The sequence below is a fragment of the Balaenoptera musculus genome, chromosome 11, assembly GCF_009873245.2.
Source record: "Balaenoptera musculus isolate JJ_BM4_2016_0621 chromosome 11, mBalMus1.pri.v3, whole genome shotgun sequence".
Classification (NCBI taxonomy): domain Eukaryota; kingdom Metazoa; phylum Chordata; class Mammalia; order Artiodactyla; family Balaenopteridae; genus Balaenoptera; species Balaenoptera musculus.
The window spans coordinates 40,222,394-40,245,531 of NC_045795.1; the positions used below are offsets into that span (position 1 = coordinate 40,222,394).

Genomic DNA, 23,138 nt, shown 5'->3' on the forward strand with positions numbered 1-23,138 from the left:
CTTCCTTCCGTCTCAGATATTTGTGGGTGTGGGAGATGGTGGCAAGTATAGGAGGCTTACTTATCAAGGACTCTCCTTCATCCCTGTATACTCTCATCCCTTCTCCCATCTGGGATAGAAGAGGTGAGATCCCTGCCCTGCCTGGAGCACATCCTCTGCCAGAATGGGGCTGGGCACTGCCAGCAAGCTACAAGAAGAGGGTGCCATGCCAGGGGGCAGGGGCCTCCCTGCAGAGCCCCCCTGGGTCTGGCGGGCCCTGGGTGTGGGGGCAGGGGTTGCGCCTGCCCTGCCCAGCATCCCTTCCTCTTGGGGCAGAACCCAGTCACCCTGGGAAGGAACAGGTTGCTGTGGCCAGAACCTTGCTGTGCGTGAGGCTTGAAGTTCCTATTAATGGCTCAGTTTGGCAGGGACCTCACTGTCCTCCCCATGGGGGAAGCAGGCTCCCAGAGCCTTCTCCCCTGCTCTTGCTCCGGTCAATAGAATCCAGCATTGATGGAGGGGGAAAGGCCTGCAGACATCTGCTTCCACCAAACTTTCCAAGAGACCTGAGCAGGGGAGGGATGTGGGTCACACCGCCGTGTCCTCTACTCACCCTGAGGCAGAGGGAGCATAGGCTGCAGAAGTTTCCACACCTCCCCTCTCAGCCTCAAGCCATAATAAACACAAAATAACAATAACTATGGCTCTTGGTACCCGCAAACGCCAGGCTCCTTACAGACATCTCATTCAATCTTCTCTGCAACCCCAAAAGAAACTTTTATCCACATTTAGTGGGTGAATATGTTTAAGGATCAGAGAGATTTAGTGACATGTAGTGGCAGTAAGTGACACATACTTGCTATTAAGTGGCAGAACTGGGATCTGAACCCTGGACTTGCCCGACAAATCCCTTTATTCTCTGGGACATCAGAGGAGCCTTTAGAGCAGTGGTTCTCATCTGGGGGTGATTTTGATCCCCAAGGGACGTTTGGCAATGTTTGGAGACATTTTTGGTTGTCACGATTAGGGAGTGATGCTTCTGGCATCTAGTGGGTAGAGGCCGGGGATGTTGCTCAATATCCTGAAATGTACAGGACAGCCCCCTGCTGCTCCCGCCCCCCACCCCAGCAAAGAATGATCGGGCCTAGTGTCAATGGGTCAAGGTTGAGAAACTCTGCTCTAAGGCCAGTCCCCCACCAGTGCCAGCACCTCCCTGACAGCTCCGACAGTCAGACAACTGTGCCCATGACACGGAATGATCATGATATATATAGAAGGGGCACTGGTAGGAGACAGAAGGCGATATTCACTCACCAGCCTGCCTACCCTGGGATGGGGTTTTCTAGGCTTAGAGCAGAGTGGGTAAGCCCTTAGGAGCATTTGGAGAAGGAGGCTGCCTCTGTCAGTGATGGGGAAGTTCTGGACTTGAAGGAGGAAGATCCAGCTCCCCATCTTACCTGTGTGACCTGGGTCATTCCCTACACTCTCTGGTCCGGTCTCCTCTTCAGAACTAGAACGCCCAGGTGCTCCCAGGATTGGGTGCCTGCCCCCCACCAGCCTCTCTGCTCTTATCTCAGGGCCCCCAGGTGACTCCTTCTCAAAGAGGCCCCATATTACCATTTTGGTGGTTAAGAAGCAGTGGAAGCACCCTCATCCTGTACGTCTTCCATAAAGGAAGCAGTTGTAAGATTACACAGGCTCTCCCTGGAATTTAATACAGCTCTTTTCATTGTGCAGAAAATGAAATGGTCCACATTTTGTTTTTTCCGGCTGGGCCCTGGATCAGAGGATGTGCTCTTCCCTTCCGCCTCCCTCTGCCTGGGCCACATGAAAGCTGCGGGAAGCGGGAAGGGGAGGGGGCGGGTGGGGAAGGGAGGTGCGAGGTCCTGACATCCTGGTTCCCTGCCAGGCTTCGACCGCTACTTCTCCAGCCGCACGCTGGACAACAACCGGCGCAACATCTGGTTTGCTGAGTTCTGGGAGGACAACTTCCATTGCAAGTTGAGCCGCCACGCGCTCAAGAAAGGCAGCCATGTCAAGAAGTGCACCAGTGAGCACGCGCGTGGGGCGGGGCGTGGGACTGAGCCTCAGGGGGCGGGGCCAGGGTGGGCCCTGAGGGGGTGGGGCTATGGGGGAGAAGGCTGAGAGTGTCAAGTGGGGTGGGCTACGGGACACTACCGCAGGGCTAGCAGTGTCAAGGGGCCCAGGCGGTGCTGCCTGGGGGCAGAGTTGGGGGCCAGAAGGGGCGGAGCCCTCAGGTGGTGGGGACAGAAGGGGCGGGGCCAGGACTGACTGAAGGTCTGACACCAGGGCCTTGCCGATGGGTGGGCTTAGGGTAGATGAAACCTCCTCGATCTCTCAGACCATCAGCCGTAGGACGCTGCTGAGTAGGGGAAGGGGCTCCTGGGTCTGGGCAGAGGTGCCGTCTGGCTGCTTACCTTGGGCTTCATCTGGACGCCCCTCTGGCAAGCCCACAGAACTGACTGACCCCAGCTGCCCTGTGAATCCTAACGCTCACCGGTCTGAGCACTTTACAGAAACCATCTCTAACCCCTCCAGGTTCCCACAGTCACTCAACAGACACCAGTTTGACTCCCACTCCCTGGCCCTTTTCTTTTTTTTTTTTTTTAAACACAGTCCCTACCATTTATTTATTTATTTATTTTTATAAATTTACTTATTTTATTTATTTTTGGCTGCTTTGCGTCTTTGTTGCTGCGTGCAGGCTTTCTCTAGTTGCAGTGAGCAGGGGCTACTCTTCGTTGTGGTCCACGGGCTTCTTATTGCAGTGGCTTCCCTTGTTGTGGAGCACGGGCTCTAGGCACACGGGCCTCAGTAGTTGCGGCATGTGGGCTCAGTAGTTGTGGCTCGCGGGCTCTAGAGCACAGGCTCAGTAGTTGTGGTGCACAGGCTTAGTTGTTCCATGGCATGTGGGATCCTCCCAGACCAGGGCTCGAACCCATGTCCCCTGCATTGACAGGCAGATTCTTAACCACTGTGCCACCAGGAAAGCCCTCCCTGGCCCTTTTCTAAGCAACATGGATATAGCAGTGAATGAAAGAGCCAAAAAGCTCTTGGAGTTTTTATTTTAACAGGGAGACAGACAATAAACAAGATAAGTAAGTAAACTATAGACTATGTCAGAAGGAAAAAGTGCAGTAGAAACAAAATAGATAAGAAAGAGGATGGCCTCCCTGCAAGGTAACGTTTCAGCAGAGTCCTGAAAAGGACAGGGAATGAGCCACGGGAGGCTGGGACGATGGGTCTATTTTACAGATTGGAAAACAGAGGCTCAGAGAAGGTAAGTAAAGGGACCTGAGTTCCCGCAGATGAAAGGTGGTGGAGCAGGATGTGGACCCAGGTCTGAGCTCTAGGCCCTCAGACCCCTACAGTAGCCATCTTGGCGCGTTCACCTTTGATACAGTTGGATGTGGGTCCTTGTGCGCTCTTTGTCTGGGTAGCTCTGCAGCAGGACCTGGTGTCAGGGACATTGGGAGGGCTCTGTGTACCCCTCAACCGTGAGTGGTGCCCATGCAAGGATGATGAACTCCCTCTTATAGTCTCCTGGACTGATGGGTGCAGCTTGGGCAGAGGGCCAGATGAGCAAGGGCCACTGGATCAGCCGCAGGGACATGCTGCATGCAATCACTGGCAGTTGGGGGCAGGGGGGTTGGTCCACTAGGGCCAGGGGAGGAGGGAGCATGGTGAGGTGGGTGGGCCGGTGGGGAGCATGCTGACTTCTGGTGGCCAGGGCAATCGTGGCTACTTAGGACTGTGGGTATCCCCTGGGGACTCAGGCAAACTCCTGTGGGTGTAGGCAGCAGTGTGTGTACACCCTTGTGTGTGTGACTGTATGTGACTGTGTATGTACATGAGTGTCTAAAAGAGAAGGTATATATGTGCATGTCTGTCTTACGTAGGGGCGACGTTCTTGGGTGAGCTAATAACCATAAACACCTCTCTTTACTATGCATTTACTATGTTCCAGACATTTTAACATCATCTCATTTCACCCTCACAACAACTCTAGGGGCTCTTATGACCCCCATATTATGGAGGCTATGGAGAGTCAGAGAGGTCAAGCAACCTGCCCAAGGCTGCACAGCAAAGGTCTTTATGAGGCAGTAATCACAACAAAGGTGTAAGAAGTACAAACATGCCTGGGCGTGGGAGGCTGGGCCCTCATGGGTAGGAGCATCCTGTGTACTTCTCTTTTCCTGGCATAATTATTGAGAGCATCCCCTTTTATTCTCAAAAGTGCCCAAGTGGGGATGGAAGATTGTATGTTCACCCTGATTATAGGTCATGAGACCTGGCTTGGCGATGGGGATGGGTGAGACTGAAAGTGGGGGCAACATGGATAAGGGGGCGTCTCGGTCCCTGTGTCTGGCTCGCCAAGGGAGAGGGGCTTTCTGGAGTCTCCTCTTGGTCTGGCAGGGGCAGGCAGGGAGAAGGCCTTGGTCAGTCCCTGTAAGCTCTTTCCAGACTCCCAGTCCTCATCAGGACTCCCCAGCTGCTGGTGAACTGGGGCGGGAGGCGGGCACCTCTCTAGGTGCCCTCAGGGAGGTGTGTGGGCTGTCAGAGCAGGTGGGGAAGGAGGGGTTGAGCAGGATTCAGGAGAGTGTAGAGCCTCACTGGGAACCTGAGGCCAGCTGTACCCTGTCAGGACTCTAGCTTTCTCATCTGAGAAATGGGATTGGTGGTGAGCCAGCCCAGAGGGTGTCTGGGGGTGCAGGTGAGAAAGCTGATTGGAGGCACTTGGTGAACTGTAAGAGGGTGGTGCTCAAGCCTGGCTGTGCATCAGAATCACCTAGAACTTTTAGAGCTCTACTAGGGCCCCACCCCCAGACCCACTAAGCAGAACCTCAGGGGTGGATTGTTTTTCAAGCTCTCCCAGTGGATTTTATGTGTATTTAGGGCTGGGAACCTTGGGCAAGAGCAGCTTTGTTCACATCGAATCACCTGAGGATCTTTTCAAATGCTGACACCTGGCTCCCAGCCCCAGACATTCTGATGTAATTGGCCCTGGGTGCCACCTGGGCATCAGGATTTTTAAAAGGTGCCCCTGTGGTTTACTGTGCAGCCAAGTATGGGAACCACTGCCTCAGAAGGAGAGGTGGGTGATAGAAGGGGTGACGGCGTGCACCCCAGGCAGTGGGGAAGGCGTGAGCAAAGCCTCAGAGCCCGGGATGAGCTTGGGGTGTGTGTCACAGGGAGGGGTGGAAGGACAGCATGTTCCAGCTGACCTGGATCCTTCTCGCTGCATCTGAAGCCCCAGCAGAGGCTGGTAAGTGTCCTTGGGTGGCCCCACGTCAGGCACAGTGAGCCCGTCCATCTCTGGGTGAGGTGGCGGGGGAGCTGCTGGGAATGTTTGTGGGACCTCAGACCCACCCTGGGTGAGGGGGAGGCAGCTCTGGCTTCTCATGGCCCCACCCAGGTTTGAGCTGAGCTTGTACCTTAGGCCAGGAGGGCTGGGGTGACACCCATGGAGTACGGGCTCTGGACCGGGCACCTGTCAACGTGTCAGGGTCTGGGTCCGACTCTGCCTCCTCCCTGCTGTGTGACCTTGGACATGTTATTTAGCCTCTCTGAGTCTCAGAGAAGGCAGGGAAGTCACCACCCATCTCAATGGGTTGTTGGGAGGATTGGTGATGTGTTTGAAGAGTATGAAGAAGCTGGCTGAAAAAGGATGTGTATGATCAGCGCTGATAAAATGGTGGTGGTTGTTGATAGAGAGGGAGGGGGAGAGGTGGGATTTACCTACAACTGGGTAATTTAACAGCTCAAGTCTGCCGTAAGGATTCTGTCGGTTGTGGGATCCCCGATGGGGAGGACACCATCCTGAGGGTGGGTGGTATAGGCTGTCACAAGTGTTGCATCCATTTTACAGAAGAGGACGCTGAGGTGATTGGTGAACATCGCAGTGCTAGAGAATTGGCAGAGCTGGATTCATACCCAGGCAACCTGGCTCTCCAGCTGGTGCCCCACCTGCCTCTCCCACTTCCTTTCCTCCCACGGCCCCAGCCACCCTCTCGCTTGCCCTCAGCTTGCCCTCAGCTAGCCCTGTATTCTCCACCTGCCTCACTCTGTCTCCCGAGCCTAGCTTCACGCTCACTTCTTCCAGGCTGCCCGCCCATCCACACTGGGTGGGCCCACTCTGGTCCCCTCAATGGTTTCAGTAGTCAACCTCTGCCTGTCTCAGTCCCTCAGGCCCGGCCCACGATCTCAGCATGAGCGAGTGCCACTCCTGTGTTCCACTGCCCTTTGCTTTGCCAAGTCCGTGCCTTCCTTCCCCAGGGCAACAGATGGGCCTGATGACCTTCTCAGAGGGTGGGAAGGACCTTCTCATGCTGGGGTCTTACACTTGGGAAGATCCGATCCATCCTTCAAGGCTGTGTTAAGTTGAATTCCCCTCAGGAATTCCCTGGTGGTCTGGTGGTTAGGACTCCACACTTTCACTGCCAAGAGCTCGGGTTCGATCCCTGGTTGGGGAGCTAGGATCCCACAAGTCGTGCAGCGCGGCCAAGAAAAAAAAGTTGAATTCCCCTCAAGACAAGGAATTGAGAGCCAGTCGTTTCTTTGGGAGAGAATCCCAGGAAACATTGGTAGGGGAGGGAAGGCAGACATAAAGGGTGTGATACCAAGCAGGTTACCACTGTGAACAGCTGGAGCTTCACTCCCCCCGGGGGCTCTGGAGACAGAAAGGAGCACGCCTGGCAGTCATCCCTCTGGAGGTGTGAGGGAGCTGGGGTGTGTGTACACCAACTCCCGTCAATCATTGCTGGCTGTTCCCAGAGGGTGTTAATTCCTCAGTACCTCCAGATGCCAAGTGGCTGGCAAAGAGGGCTTCTGTGGCCAGAGAGTCTCAGAAGAGTGGCAGTTACTGGCAGTTGGAGACTGGGCTGGTGTGGGCTGGTGTGTCTCAAAGTGGCAAGGGGTCGTGGGCACCCATTCTTTCTCAAGTACACAACTGTGAGAGTCCCCCTGAACTGGGTGTGAATCCTAGTGCTGCCACTTCCTAGCCGTGCGACCTGGGGCAGGTCACTTCTTGAGGCCTCAGTTTCCTCATCTGTAAAATGGGGATCATACTACCCACTTCCATCCCCCAGAGCCCTGTCCCTAGCAGAGCTGCCTCGCTCATGGTTTCCCAGAGAAGGAGTGGAGGTGATCTGCTGGAAGCACTAGAAGATGGCCTGCGGGGCTGCTGCACACCTGAGCGAGATAGGGGTCACTGAGCAGGGCGTCTCTGCAGCTGTCAAGGCCTGCGGGAGGGCAGTGCCCACCTCCCACCTCCTCTCCTGGCCCCCTCCCCAGGAGCCTGCAGAGCAGGGCTTGGGAATTAAAGCTGTAAACAAGGCAGATGTGGCATCCGTCTTTTTGACAGGACTGCCAGCCAGGTGATGGCTGAGCGGAGGAAGGCCTGGTTTATGAGGAGATAGGAGAAATTTACTGCCTGCTGCTCCCAGGGGCCGGGAGTTCTGAGAGGGAGGGTGGCCGCATGGCAGCTGGGGATGTGTGGGGAGATGCTGATCACCCAGCCTGGGCTAGCAGCAATAACAATAATAACAGCTGATATTTATATAGCATTTATTACATGTCAAGCAAGCTCTGTTTTAGTGTTTTGCATTTGCTTTTCACAGCAACCCATTTTACAGATGAAAAAGCCGAGGCACAGAGAAGTTAAAGACTTTCCCAAGGTCATACAGGTAGTAAATGGCAGAGCTGGGATTTGAACTCTGGCCATCTGGCTCCAGGGATGTCCTGCCTCATGCCAGCTGGTGTCCTAGCCCCAGGGCCCTCTGGCTATTCCAGCCTGGCTTTGTGGCTCTTTTCACCTCCACATTCCTAAAGGAACCTGGGGAAAGGAAGGAAGACCCACATTTAGGATTACCTACTATGCGCCATGTTGTGCCACTCATTAGAGGAACTCACATTTGCCCAAGCCGACAGCCACCTGGTGGCCACAGGGGTCCTGAGCCCTTCCCCTCAGTGCTGTTTCTTACTTGTTCAGCTGGCATTTACTCAGAGGCTGACTGTGTCCCCAGCCCTGTGCTGGGCTCTGTGAAGGGGACAGACCTGCCCTGGGGAGCTCCCCCTGCAGGTGGGAGGTGATATGGCCTTGAAGACAAGGTGGTACATGATGGTGTGGTCCCAGTAGTCAGAGCTGAGAGCCTCCAGAGAGCTTAATCATGAGACCAGAGAGGACAGATCCAGGAGGCCTCCTGGAGAGTTCTGGGAGACTAGGGATGTTGCACCTTTAAATCAGGAGGTCAGAAGTCCTCACTGGGAAGGTGACTGGGAAAGAGCATGCCAGGCAGAGGGCACAGCATGTGCAAAGGCTCTGAGGTAGGCTCAGGCCTGGCAGGTCTGGGGAGCAGTGAGGAGACCCATGTGGTTGGAGCAGAGAGATCAACAGGTAGGAGATGAAGTCTGAGAGGTGGGGCGGGGTGGCACAGGTCTGTGGGCCTTGTTGGCAATTTGTAAGGATTTAGTCTTTTAATGCCAAATGAGACAAAGCCATGGCAGGGTTTGAAAAAGGATTAACGTGATCAGATTTATGTTATAATGGGCTCACTCTGGCTGCCTCCTGGAGCAGAGATGGGGGTGAGGGCAGAGCTGGAGATCAGTCAGGGGCCGGGGCTGTAGTCCAGGTGGGAGGTGATGGGAACTTGGAGCCGGTGGTGGCCATGGAGATGGTGAGAAGGAGTCTGATTCTTTATCAGTTTTGCAGTGTGGCCTCAGAGTTTGCTAAAGGATTTGAGGTGAGAGAAAGATGACAGAAAATCAAGGATGACTCTGAGGTTCTTGGTGGTGCGCTGAGATGGGGGGGGGTGGGTGGAGGGTCAGGCATAGCCACGTGGAGATTCCTGGGAGAGGTGGGTGCAAAACCCAGACTGCAGTTGGTCAGGAGAAAAATGGAGGAGAGAAAAATTGATGACAGTGAGTAAGGACAACCCTTCTGAGAAGTTTTGTTGTAAACAGGGAGAGAGGGATGCTAGCTGGGGGAAAAGTGGGGTCGAGAAACGGTTTCTGTTTAAATGGAAGAAATTAAAACATATTTCTATGTTGACAGCAAAGATCCAGTAGAGGAAGAACTAGATGCTCCTGGAAGGAAAAGGAGCATGGCTGGGTGATGGGGGAGAAGGGGCATCCACATGGGGAGTTGGCTGTGACTTTGGCCCTGCGAGCTGCCTCCCCTTCACCCCTGGCCCTAGTCTGACCCTGTCTGGGAGAGCTAAGCCCAGGCCCCTGGGCTGGGCAGAACCAGTGAGGGGTAGAGAATGGCCTTCCCTGGGAGCTGGCCTGTGCAGGTGCCGAGTGTGGCTTCTGCTGCAGGTATCACTCTTCTCTAATGGTCCCGGGAGCCGACCTCATTACAGACAAGGGGATTGAAGCTCAGAGATGCTAAGCAACTCAGCAGGCCAGTGAGAGGCTGAATGGGGGGGCGGGGGAGTGGGGTGTCAAGCTGCTCCCATCTGGCCGGACGTCCACGTCCTGTTTCTTGAACTAGGGTCTGTGGACATCTGGGGATACGTTCTTGAGGTCAGACTCTCAGGGACCTAGGAGTTCCATGACGATTCTTGAACTTGGCATTTTCATTCGACGGCCTTCCGAAAGCGGTCTTTACAGATTGCAAAGACAACTTCTCTGCTTCTGTGATCATTTGCAGTTGGCAGTAGCTGTCACTGCCAGGGCTTCAGCCTCTGACATCAGTATTTTCATCCTGGGGCCATATTCATCCTAGGATCATCCTGGGACAGAATTGTTTTCCTTCAAAAGGGGCCTGAGGCTGGCTCAAGTTCGGGGAGCCCTGGGCTGTACCACCACTGAGAGCCAGAAAGAGAGCACCTGGGAGACAGTCAGGAGCCGCCACCCCCTGCCCCCACTGCTGGGCAAGACCCTTCACCTCCCCGCCCCCGGAGGGGGTGACCGTTACGGGCCCCCACACCTAACCCCCCAAGACACTGGGGCTGGCTCAGGGGTCCCCAGGACGGGAGTTGGCGGAGAGCTGTGGCAGAGTTTGGCGGAACAGATCTAGGGGTGGGGGGACCAGGCTGAGTTGTTTAGAGGTGCCCTACCCGGAAAACAGGTGGCTTGATGGAGGTTGAAAGTTCAAGGGGAGGGGCTGGCAGACACCGTGGTGTGAGTGGGGTTGAAGAACAAGGGTGCGACTCCAGACAAGGAGGGGGAGCCTGCTCTGTGACTTCTGGGGATGCCGGGGTGGTGGAGCCTGGCCTCCGGAGAGGACTCAGGGACCCTCAGAAAGACCTGCGTGTTCCAGGGAGGTGACGAGGAGAATGGCTCAACCACAGGCAGAGTCAGGAAAGAGGGGGACTGGCCAGGAAGCACAGGTGGCAGCTTCCTCCCCCATCTGAGTGTCAGTGGGTGAGCTGACCTGGGCCCCCCACCCTCATCTTTTGGGGGTCTGGGAAGACCCAGCACGTGCCGGGCTGCAGACAGGATGGAGGGGCGGCCCAGGGCTGGGGGGGAGGCCTCCGGGGGTGGGGAGTTATCCGCGGGGAAGTGTTAGGGAGGAGAGGGAAACGGAGGCTTCGAGAGCACTATGTATAAGGCATGATGCTGTGTGTTTTACGTCTGCGCCTCCTTGAATCCTCTCAGTGGCCCCTCAAGGTAAGTATTATTACCCTGGATTTACATCTGGGGGATGTAAATTTTACTTGACCAGGGTCATATGGCTGGTCCAGGGCAGAACCACACACTAGACAGCTCTCCCTGGGGGGGGGGGGCATCCTAGGACCCTCTTATCCTGCTCCCTGGAAGTTTGCACAAGGGATGAAAACCGGTGTGTATGTTTGTGCATTTGTATGTAGGTGCAAGTTTATATGTGTGTAGATGTGTGTGGTATGTCCACACACCTACGCCGATTACACGTGTGGACTTGAACCTGTGGGTGTGGTGCCCCAGGTCCCCTCGGCGCTCCCCAGCCCTGCTTTGCCAATGGAGTTAATGCCCCCGGGAGCAGTCTGCAGCCTGAGACTGGTGGGAGCGGGGCTATTTATCCCCTCAGATGGGACAGCCCTGAGGCATAGGCTACACAGTTTTCTAGAGCCCCCCACAGGGTTGAGCCTCACACCTGGCGTTAGTGTCTTCCCATCCCTTCCCGTCTCCGCCTCACTTCCTCACCCCCCGATTTGTGCTTCCAGCCATCACCACCCAGATGAAACACTTGTACTCACATCCTTGTCAGGACCTGCTTGTGGGACTTCTCAGCCGACAGTGAATCTGAATGACCACATGCTTGTAGGAGTGTCATGTTAATTGTGTAGTTGTGTATTGGGTTGGCCAAAAAGTTTGTTCGGGTTTTCGTAAGATGTTACAAGAACCCAAACGAGTGACTTCCTTGATGGGCCAGTGGTTAAGACTTCGCCTTCCAGTGCAGGGGGTGTAGGTTCGATCCCTGGTCGGGGAGCTAAGATCCCACATGCCTCGCGCCAAAAAACCAAAACATAAAAACAGAAGCAATATTGTAACAAATTCAATAAAGACTTTAAAAATGGTCCACATCAAAAAAAAAAAAATCTTAAAAAAAGCCCGAACGAACTTTTGGTCAACCCAATATATAGAGTATGTGTTTATATGGACACTTATGTTTCTACATGTTTGAACATAGATGTGTGTATAGGGATGTATATAAATGCATGCAGGTTTGTGTGTTGCTACTTTATACGTGTAGATGTGAAAATATGTGAGTGTATATGTGGCTGATTTTGTATACCTTTATGTGAGGGAGTGTGTGTGTGTGTGTGTGTGTGTGTGTGTGTGTGTGTGTGTGTGTGTGTACACATGAGCCTAGAACTCAGGAGGATTGTGGCTGGGTGGGGTGAGTAGTCGTGGAGAGGTGAGCAGGGAGACAGGGAGGAACTCTGATTATTTCAACCTTGAAAACTCATTTCAATTACAATTTACAACCTGCAGACAAAGGCTGCAGTCGCTGTAGTAACCACAGCTGCGGGGTTTGGACGGAGAAAATCCTCTCCAGGATGGTTCCGGGGCTGGCTGTCATCCGTGGCCGAGCCAAACACATCTCCGGCTCACTGTGCCTCGGGACACAATTAGGACATCTTCAAACTGTTGCTGCTGTCATTGCTGCCATGTGTCTGGAATTTATCTCCTCTAGGAGCTCTCAGAAATGTGTGTCTTGTTTCCTGCCAGAACTGTGGTTCCCCTGTCTGGGCCTGGGGGTCCCAACCACCCATGAAAGGGGATTCTCTGACCCACCCCCCCGCTTCCCTCCATGGCCATCTGCCTCCTCCAGCCCTGGCGACAGGGATCCTTAGCTCCTGGTTAGGCCTGGCCAGACAATTGGGGCAAGGCCTGAGCCCCAGAGAAGGGGAAAGGCAGGTCGGGGCTGGATGGAGGGAGAAGAAGGAGGCAGACAGTTCAGGGTGGTGGAAATTCTTTGGGAGCCAGAGAGATCCAGGTTCAAATCCCAGCTACTCACCAGCCAGGCCAATCCCCAGGTGGGTAGGAACACCTGCTGGGGGCCAGGATTCCCTCAAGGCTCTGGGTACCGTACTCGACCACCTGCAAATCTCAGTTACCTCCTCTGTGATGGGGGCCAGTCTGGCCTACATCCCAGAGGCTCGGGGGAGAGGAAGCACCAGCCATGCTGCAGGGTTATTTGCTGAAGAGTCGAGGGTGTGCGGAGAGCTGCACTGGTTATGGGCACAGCTTCCGACGTTCAGGACAGCATGTCTTGACCTTGTTTGACTTGTGTTTGTGATCCCTTCCCCCTCCCCCAAAGGGAGCACACTTAGGCTCTGTCATTGTTGCTTCCTGTGGGGCTCAGGGGAAGTGCCCTTGGAGTTTGAGGGGTGTGTGTGTGTAGGGAGTCACACTCAAGGCCCGCCGCTCCCTTTCAAATTAAGGCCCTTTGCAGGGCACCTCACTGCCCTGTTATCTCATTTGTAATTGGGGGCAGACTTGAGACAAAAGTCAAGGACGTGAAAGTGTGTTGGGAAATCTCTAGAAGTCCATGGCTGGCACCATGACAACTCTGGGGTGGAGATCCCAAAGGGGCAGTGCTCAAGGGCTGCTGACAGCCCACAGCCCACAGGACCCCAAAGCCCTTCCCACGGGAACCTCCCCAGGCAGAGGTGGGCTCCCCTGGTGAGGACCTCCTGTGGGGTCATCTGTATTCCAGTGCCAGTGCAGGTGGCTTCGTGACCCCAGTGAGAGCACGTGGCCCAGGGATGGATGCTTCAGCTGGACCACTGAGGAGGGACCCCTGGGAAGATAGGGAGAGGAGGGGGCTGAGGGCAGCTCAGCCAGGGTCCCTTGGCCTGGTGTGTCCTTGGCCTTGGGATAGAGCTGCTTCTTCTCTGCAGTGGCTGCAGCCTCCCCCTCCGTCCTGGTTAGTAATTCAGTCTCTCATCCATATGAAATGAGGGCGTGATGGGAGCTTTGGGAGCATGGAGCAGCGGGATACAGAGGGCAGGACCTGGGGGCTGGGGGTGATGGTGGGGTCTGGGGCTGGAGCCTTCCATGCAAGCCTGCCCCAGGCCCCTCTGTCACCCTTTGGGGACAGGATTGTCCCTTGCGCTTCTCTCCTGGCTCTCAGAAGCTGTGATCAGAAGCCTTGAACAAGAGGGCAGGCTGCTGAGGCTGGAGAACTCGCCTCTCCTGTCCATCCATCTCCGTTTGTGCCGTGGCCTAGAGAGAGCTTTGCCTGTTAGCAAAGCTCTGCTGTCCCAGGAGCTCCGAGGCAGGCAGGGCTTAGAACTCTTTGTACCCTTGTGTTTAACAAACTTCTGCAGCACCTGGCAAGCATCAGGCCCCTCCTTATGACCCGTTGTGAATATAAACCCATTTATCCTCATAGGGACCCTACCCCGACCTATGAGGTAAGTACCATCATTATCCTCATTTTGCAGATGAGGAAACTGAAGCCCGATAGATGAGGTGGCAGGTCCAAGATCACAGCTAGAGGACATGGTAGAGCTGGGGTTTCAGCCCAGACAGTCTTGTGTGAATGAAGTGTAGTGGGTAGCCAGGGGCTTAGCTGACCCCTGAGAGAGCCAGGTGAGCCCCCTTGAAGACTACCCTGTCTCCAGCCCCAAGGCCATGCCGTAAAAGCTGTGGGCTCTCTCTGGACCCAGCAGTGCCCCCAGAGCCAACTGGGCATCTGCCCCTAAACTGTCCAGTCTGTGTACTGGGGACCTTTGATCTCTGACCCTGAGGTTGGGGTACTGGAGTCAGGTTCTGACCTTGGTCACAGAGTCTTGGTGGCCAAGACAGGGATATGAGATGTGCCATCAGCTCCATGGGAGCCCTGGGCAGCAGGTCACAGTGACCATGCATTGGCTAAAAATAGAGGAATCTAGGGGGTGATCTGTGGATCCCTGGGGCCTCAACCTGACCCCCCACATGACAGACATGGGACACCCAGGCCTGTGGCCCATGGGGTGGGACACAGGTGCAGCCACTCACCCTGCTGGCCGCTGGGGAATTACTTCTGTAAGGTGCAGCACTGGCCCTCTAACAGGGAGGCATGGGTGTGTGTGTGTGTGTGTTTGTGTGTGTGTGTGTGTGTGTGTGTGTGTGAGGGTAAATTTCATTGTCCTGGCCTTGAGGGAGGAGGCTGCAGGCCATGCTGTATGCAGGGGCTGTGGGAGGGGAAGCTGGGGTTCCCTAGCACTCTCCCTTCCTCTCCTCTGTCATCCTCCGGCCCCTCTGTCCTCACCTCAGAGCCCCTGCCCCATCCCCCCCCCCCACTTTCCTGCCCTCCCCCTGCAGTCAGGCTCTTACAATCTCTCAGGTGTAGTGTGGTGCACAGGCTGGGATCTGGAGCACCTGGTCAAATCCAGCTTTTGTGGTCCTGGAATGCCAGTGAGCTTTTCTGTGCCTCAGTTTTTCCATCTCTATAATGGGGATAATTACTCACCTCATAGCATTGTTCTGAGTATTCAATGACTTAATATACATAAAGAGCTTAGAAGAGTGCCTGACACAGAGTGGATGCTCCATAGAAGTTAGCGGCCCTTGGGACTTCCCTCGTGGTGCAGTGGTTAAGAATCCACCTGCCAATGCAGGGGACATGGGTTCGATTCCTGGTCTGGGAAGATCCCACATGCTGCGGAGCAACTAAGCCCGTGTGCCACAACTACTGAGCCTGTGAGCCACAACTACTGAGCCCGTGTGCCACAACTACTGAAGCCCATGTGCCCTAGAGCCCACGCGCCACAACTGCTGAGCCCACGTGCCGCAACTATTGAAGCCCGCGTGCTCTAGGGCCCGCATGCTGCAACTACTGAGCCCACATGCTGCAACTACCAAAGCCCATGTGCCTAGAGCCCGTGCTCTGCAGCAAGAGAAGCCACCACAGTGAGAAGCCTGTGCACCGCAATGAAGAGAAGCCCCTGCTCGCCACAACTAGAGAAAGCCCATGTGTAGCAACGAAGACCCAATGCAGCCAAAAATAAATTAAAAATTAAAAAAAACAATAAACAGGAGCAAGTTAAAAAAAAAAAAAAAGAAGTTAGCAGTCCTTATTCTTCATCATCATTATTACCCAGGGCCCAGGCCAGGAGCTCCTCCTCCTCCAGAAAGACTTCCTGGCCTGCTCTGGCCCCGGGACCTCTGTAGCCCACCTTAGAAACCCTCTATTCTGACCACTTAAGCATAATAACAATGTGGCTTAGTCAGCCACTATGTGCCACATGTTTTCTGTATCTCATCTCATTTAAGCCTCACAGCACTTCTGTGAGGCAGGATGATGATCTTTTTACCAAGAGGACATCGAGACCTCCAGCAGCCAAGGAGTTTGCACAGGGCCCAGAGCAGAGGGGTTGGGTGTGCCCAGAGCCCAGAGGGTGAGGATGGGAGGCCACGGTGCCCTGGGGAGCCACTGCTGTTTGCAGTGAGAAGGGGGTGAGTGGGGTGGGTTCCCCATTTTGCAAAGCTCACTCACTGTGGCTAATGGGGGGATGTCACTGACATGGGGGAGGAGTGGATGGGGATGATGGTGCCTTCTGGTGTCTGGGGCATCTGGAAGTCATTGAGGGCATCTGGTGTCCTGAATCTTGAGGGACCTGTGGCAGGTCCCTCACCCTCTCTGGGCCTCAGTTTCCCCACCCGTACCCTGTGCTGGGGCTACCCATGGGTGAGCTGCTGTAGGGCACCACTGCCCTCATCGACAGTCACAGCTCCTGCCTGTGTGAGGGCCAGCTGCTCCCGTGTTTGGTCCAGGCCAGGCTGGGGGAGGGCAGGCAAGCACCACGGCCACAGGGAGACCCGCAGGCTCACTGCCCTCCAAGGGTGATGGGGACAAGGGAGCCTGCCCTGGCTGTTCTGGGGCCTCAGGGCACAGGGTCCAGCGGTACAGTAGGGAGGGCAGCAGACCTTCAGGACCATCCCCCAGGCCCTCCACAAGACCATCTCCTGGGGTGATGGAGCGAGCACTGGGCCAGGGGCCCAGAGACCTAGGTGTGCCCAGGTGGGCTCTCCGGGCCCCACGGGGCTGCTGTGGTTCCCACCATACATCTGTGAGGATGGTGGGCCTCATGGGCGCCCCCACTCTGAATATTTCGTTGTAGACCGCGAGCGCATTGGGCAGGACTCAGCGTACGAGCAGGAGGGGAAGGTGCAGTTTGTGATTGACGCCGTGTACGCCATGGGCCACGCGCTGCACGCCATGCACCGTGACCTGTGTCCGGGCCGCGTGGGGCTCTGCCCGCGCATGGACCCTGTGGACGGCACCCAGCTGCTCAAGTACATCCGCAGCGTCAATTTCTCAGGTGGGGGCACCACCCAACCCTGGGGAAGGGGTCCTGGGGCTCCATGGGGTGGGAGTGTGGGGGGGTCTTTTCAGATGCTTCCAAGGGGTTCCTTACAGAGGTGTCTCTGCCCTGGGCTCACGATCCTTCCTGACTCTGGGTGAAGGCTCAGCAAAGAAACTGAGTGTGTGACCCCCACGGGCCCCCGCAGGCATCGCGGGGAACCCTGTGACCTTCAATGAGAACGGAGACGCACCTGGGCGCTATGACATCTACCAGTACCAGCTGCACAACGGCTCTGCCGAGTACAAGGTCATCGGCTCCTGGACTGACCACCTGCACCTCAGAGTAAGCACCTGGCGGGAGGGCAGGGAGGGGTCCCAGGGGGCTAGGGGGCGGAGAGAGGCCACCCCAACCCTGGGAGGGGAGGCCAAGGGGAGGCAGCTGCCGACTAGCCCTGCCCCCGGGTTTGCTGCTGCCAAGTTGGGGCTTCCTTCCATGTCCCACCATAGACCTCAGAGGGCCCTGAGCCCCCCAACCCTGAAACAGAAGAACAGGGCGGCTGGGCTTCTGCTGCCCTTCCTGCCCCTGCCCTTTCCCTTGGCCTGGGGTCTTCTTGCCTGCTGCCCCTTCACAGGGCAAGAACTCTGGATAGATGAAGTCACGCTGGAGTTCAGGGGCTCAAAGTTTTGGGGTGGTTGGGGGGGAGAGAGGTGAGGAAGGGGAGGACTGCGTCTGGACAGAGGAGGACGACATCTTAAGGCAAAGAGCACAGCCTGCTGTTCTCTAAGCATGAACTCTCCTAAACGCCACTTATTTAGAACTGATGCTTTGAATACGGCTCCCAGGTGTAGTCAGGCGCCCTTTGCCCAGTGCCTGGAGCTCTATGGGGCTCTCGCTTACTTTCCAGAACTTTGTGACACATTCAGTAGGGCGTGCCAGCTTCTATCGCTCCTTAGCTTGCAGCAGTTGTGTCTTCAGAGACATGTAACAGTGACTAGCACTCATTTAGAGCAAGATGCAAAGAAACGCTAACCCGTGGGCACACATTACTGGTCCTCTGATTGAATGTTTATTCGTTGTTCTCTTCTGAACCCAAGTCCCTGTGCTGCCTGGGGGAGGCCCAGTGGGCTGAGCCATAGCACATTTCTACTTGAGGGTGCACAGGAGTCACCCGCGGGGTCTTGTTAAAACTCAGATTCTGTGTCAGTGGGTCTGGGGTGGACCAAAAATTTCCATTTCCAACAAGCTCCTGGGTGATGCTGATGTGGCCGGTCTGGGGACCACTTTGAGTAGCAAGGCCTCATGGGGCTGGGAGTCGGGACTGCTGGGTTCTCTCCACTCTGCCATGTGACCCTAGGTTGTCACTGCCAGTCTCTGGGCGTTTCTCCATATGACCCTTGGGAGTTTTGTATTCCAGCAGGATTCCCCCATGGTCAGCTGGGTCTGAATCCTGCCCCGGGGAGCTTATTTAAATGCAACTGTTGGATTCAGCTGATCCTGGCAGGGCCCGGGCAGCTGGATTTTAGCCATCTAACTAAAATCACTAAGTAAGTGATTCAGATTGGTGCCACCAGTGGGGCGGTCCAGGGCACTTGGCGGCACGTCCTGAGGCCCGCTCCTCTGCGCTGTTGTTGCCAGATAGAGCGGATGCAATGGCCGGGGAGCGGGCAGCAGCTGCCCCGCTCCCTCTGCAGCCTGCCCTGCCAGCCGGGTGAGCGGAAGAAGACGGTGAAGGGCATGCCCTGCTGCTGGCACTGCGAGCCCTGCACGGGGTACCAGTACCAGGTGGACCGCTACACCTGCAAGACGTGTCCCTACGACATGCGGCCCACAGAGAACCGCACGGGCTGCCAGCCCATCCCCATCATCAAGCTTGAGTGGGACTCACCCTGGGCCGTGCTGCCCCTCTTCCTGGCTGTGGTGGGCATCGCTGCCACGCTCTTCGTGGTGGTCACCTTCGTGCGCTACAACGACACGCCCATCGTCAAGGCCTCGGGCCGCGAGCTGAGTTACGTGCTGCTGGCGGGCATCTTCCTGTGCTACGCCACCACCTTCCTCATGATCGCCGAGCCCGACCTGGGTACCTGCTCTCTGCGCCGGATCTTCCTGGGGCTCGGCATGAGCATCAGCTATGCGGCCCTCCTCACCAAGACCAACCGCATCTATCGCATCTTCGAGCAGGGCAAGCGGTCGGTCAGCGCCCCGCGCTTCATCAGCCCTGCCTCGCAGCTGGCCATAACCTTCAGCCTCATCTCCCTGCAGCTGCTGGGCATCTGCGTGTGGTTTGTAGTGGACCCCTCCCATTCGGTGGTGGACTTCCAGGACCAGCGGACGCTCGACCCCCGCTTCGCCAGGGGCGTGCTCAAGTGTGACATCTCGGACCTGTCGCTCATCTGCCTGCTGGGCTACAGCATGCTGCTCATGGTCACGTGCACCGTGTACGCCATCAAGACGCGCGGAGTGCCTGAGACCTTCAACGAGGCCAAGCCCATCGGCTTCACCATGTACACCACCTGCATCGTCTGGCTCGCCTTTATCCCCATCTTCTTTGGTACCTCGCAGTCGGCTGACAAGGTGAGCGGCAGGGGCTGGGGGTGGGTGAGGGCGGTAAGCAGGGGGCAGCCTCCTGGGGCTAGTTGGCCTCCCACCTTGCTCTGGAAGTGCCTTCATTCCTGCCTCATTCTGTCTTCTCTCTGTCTCAGTTTTCTCTCGAGGTTCTGGGTTTCTCTCCTCTCTCTCTCCCTTTCTCTTCTCCTGCCTCCTCTCCCTTTTCTCTCTGCCCACCCCCCCACCTTCCGCTTCCTCATCTCTCTCCTTCCTGCTCCTTCCCACCCTCTCTCTACCCTCTGCCTCTCCTCTCTCCCTCTCCTCTCTCTTTCCCTATCTCTCCATCCCTGCCTCTCCCACCCCACCTTTTTCTCCTCCCCATCTCTTTCCCACCTTCCTCTCTCCTCTCTGCCAGCCTGGGATGCTGCCTCCGCTTTCATTCTTTTTTTTGGCTGTGCCACGTGGCTTGCGGGATCTTAGTTCCCCGACCAGAGATCGAACCCCGGGCCCTCGGCAGTGAGAGCGTGGAGTCCTAACCACTGGACTGCCAGGGAATTCCCCATTCTTTTCTATACTCTCCCTTACCTCTCTCCCTACTCAGCCCATCTTCCTTTCTGTCCACTCCTCTTTTCTTCCTCCTCTCTCCACCCTCTTCTCTGCCCTTGCAGGATCCCCGTGGGTCCCCGAGGTGGGTGATGTGTTGGGCACTCGCTCCCTCTCTCCCTGGCCCCAAGCCAGCCCGAAGGCCAGGCGGGGGTACCTGGCAGCATCAGCTGAGGGTCCACCCTCCACTGGCCGGAGCTGCCGATGAGCCGCCTCTTGCTGGCTCTGTCAGGCCATCCTGCCAGCCTGGCCTGAGGGTCTAGATACACCCCAAGGGCCCCGTGGACTCTGCCCACATCACTGCCCCAGCGCTGCCTGAGTGCTAGGGGGTTTTATCTTGAAGGATTGGGAGTCACTGAAGTCAGAGGCCAGAGATAGGGAGAATCAGAGGGACCGAGGACCCCAGCTCTGTGTCTAACTGTGGGATCCTGGGCAAGCCAGCTGGCCTCTCTGCTTCAGTTTCTTCATCAATAGATTGGGGCCATGACCCTTCCTCTGCAGTCCTTACAGGTGGTGTAACAATCACACAACATGAGGGGTGTAAAAGCCGTTTACCCACCGTAAGGAGGCTGGGGCTGGGAAGGAGGGTGGAGGGGACGAGGTCAAGGGGCAGACAGGGCAGATGGTGTAGGACCCAGAGGCTGTGGGAAGGATGTTGGCTTTTACTGGGAGTGAGAAGGGAGCCACTGTGGGGTTCTGGGCAGGGAGGGATGCGTTGGGACATAGGTTTAAAAGGATCCCTGTGGCTGCTGGGTGGAGCCCTGCTGGAGGTGCTTGTAATGATCCAGACAGGAGCTGCTGGCAGCAGGAGTGGTGAGGAGCGGGGGATTCCTGCTGTGTCAGGGGGGTGGGGCTGGCTGGGTTTCCGATGGAGTGCATGTGGGATGACAGGCGCAGAGGGGAGTCAGGATGACTCCACAGTCGTTGGTGTGAGCGATGGGAAGGAAGGAGTGTCTGCACTGGGGTGGGGGGGGGTGCAGGGCGGGGTAGAGACGGCAGCGGAGCCTATGGGGGGCGGAGATCCGGAAGTCCTCTGGAGGTGCTGAGTTTGGGATGCCCATGAGACGTCCAAGTGCAGCTGTTGAGTCAGTGGTTGACTATGTGAGTCTGGGGTTCAGGGACGAGGGCTGGGTTAGATCTGTACCTGGGGGAGGCGCCGTCCTGTGGACAGCATTTGAAGGGTGAGCCTGGGTGTGAGCTCCTAGGGATGCTTGGCCTCAGTGAGGCGGCAGTCAAAGCAACCACGGATGGCTGCTTGTCACATGTTAGGCACTTCACCTGGTGGTCAGCAGACACCACAAGAGTGGGCTAGCGTAGATTCACCATCCCTGTTTACAGATGAGGACGTGGAGGCACAGAGAGGTGAAGTGACTTGTCTAAGGTCTCACAGCCAGTAGGAGGCACGGCTGGACTACTTGAACCTACTCTGTCTAACTCAGGAGCCCCTCCCAAGCCCACACCACTCCCTGCAGCTCTGGGGCACCTCTCCCCCTGGGCCTTCCTTGGTAGGCGCCCACCCCTTCTCCAGCAGCTCCTCAAGGGCAGGAGCTGCGCCCTCCACCCCAAATCCCTTGGGTCTGGTGCAGACAGGCCTGTGGCCTGTCTTCCAATGGTGACCCAGCAGGCTGGGGGTTCTGAGAAGCAGACCTTGAGGCTGGCAGTGAGCGCCCTGAGGTCTGAGACCAGACCTTGCTCCAGGCCACCCTGCACACTTGAGCCAAAGCCACCGCCGCTGAGGAACAGCTCACACGGTGGGCTGGGTCTCCACCCCCAGCAGGCCAGCGAGAGGCCTTCCCCGCTGCAGGCAGAGGCCCGCACGCCCCGCAGCACCCAGGGGGCCCATGGAGCCATCAGTGGAAGCCGCCCACGCCCCAGGAAGCTGGCAGCTTGAGACATTACCCTCAACAATCCCAGGAGGCCCCTTCCCTCGCCTCCTCAGGGTGTAAAGGTACACAGCCAGGTGGCCGACAGCATGGCGGTTCAGGCCCTTGCTCTGCCTTCCCATTACTTCCCCTGGCTGCCTGCCAGCACGCTGCTCCCAGTGCGGTCCCTGTCATCCTGCTATCAGACCCTCCCACCTCCAGGTGCTGGGGCCCAGCCCCCCTCTTGGCACCCTCCCCCCATCTCTCCAGGCCACCCCACCTGCCTCTGATTTCTCCCTTTTTAGGAGGCTCCTCTCAGTACAGATTATGAAAAGGAGCCTCTGAGATGATCTCCTCTGAGGCCCAGAGAGGGCGAGGGACCTGCCCAGGGTCACAAAGCAGGCTGGCCCACACCAGCGTATGGTCCTGAGACCCAGCTCTGCTCATGATGGTGTCAACATGGGATACACCCCCTCCTTCTCTGGGCTTCTGAATGAGGCGAGGGTGGGGAGGGGAGCTCTGAAGTCCCTCCAGTTCAGACCACCAGGCTTCTTAGAGGCTCAGGCAACCCTGGGGCTCTATCTGTGCTGTGTCATGTCTGAGCTACAAACAGCCCCAATGACTGCTGGGTCCTGGGTGCTAGTGTGTGTGTGTGTGTGTGTGTGTGTAGATGGAGTGGAGTGGGGCTACTATGGGGAATTGTGTTATGGGTACAGAAGTGTGTGTGTACAGAATGTGTGTGTGCCTTTTTGTGCACATTGAGCAGTGGATGGGCAGTGTGTGTGTGTGTGTGTGTGTGTGCAGATTGAGTGGGGATGGACAGGTGTGTGCACTGAGGGTTCATGGCTGCTAGGGTGTATTTGGGTGTGCAGATTAAGTGTGCATGCTCAGCAGTGTATGTGCAGATGTTTGAGTGTAGGTGTGTGTGTGCACAGGTGTATGTGTGTGTTCAAGTATGTGTGCAGGTGTGTTGAGTGCATCTGTGTGTGCACATGTGTGTGTACCCAGGTACATGAAGGGGTGTGTGTGTGTGAGAACCCAGGTGTATCTGAGTCAGGTAGGAGTGTGCGGCTGTGAGTTCAGGTGTGTGTGTGTGAATGCAGGGTTGCATGGGTACATGAGTGTGGATTTGTGAGCATCTGTGCATGCCCTGGTGTGTGCGCATGCATACTTGCAACCCCGCCTGTCCCCCAGGCTGCAGGTGGCGCCGAGTGAAGCTGTCCATGTTGCTCTGGTGAGCAGGCGAATGGATCTCCCATGTTGGCCTGGATTTCCAGGGCTCACCTGCGTAGCCGCGTGCCATTACCCTGAGCTGACTGGGGCATCGTCTCTCCACCGGTTGGGGTTACTGCTCAGCCAGGCTGGGGCGGGCCGTGGCCTCAGAGGCCGGCCAGGTTGTGGGGAAGGT

The 23,138-nt window shown here is 56.5% G+C and overlaps 1 protein-coding gene across 6 annotated transcripts in view; it reads left to right on the forward strand.

The window, feature by feature from the left end:
• The window catches only part of GRM4 (glutamate metabotropic receptor 4), a 111,789-nt gene that overhangs the window by 78,983 nt on the left and 9,668 nt on the right, over window positions 1-23,138 (forward strand). For all 6 annotated transcript variants that reach the window (XR_005021941.1, XM_036870019.1, XM_036870022.1 and 3 more), the window contains exons 6-9: window positions 1,889-2,029; window positions 16,536-16,736; window positions 16,927-17,063; window positions 18,357-19,292. Coding sequence is in view for 5 of the 6 variants with exons in the window: in XM_036870019.1 (XP_036725914.1) it covers window positions 1,889-2,029; window positions 16,536-16,736; window positions 16,927-17,063; window positions 18,357-19,292 (1,415 nt within the window). In the remaining variant the exon portion in view is untranslated. The remainder of the gene's footprint in view (window positions 1-1,888; window positions 2,030-16,535; window positions 16,737-16,926; window positions 17,064-18,356; window positions 19,293-23,138) is intronic.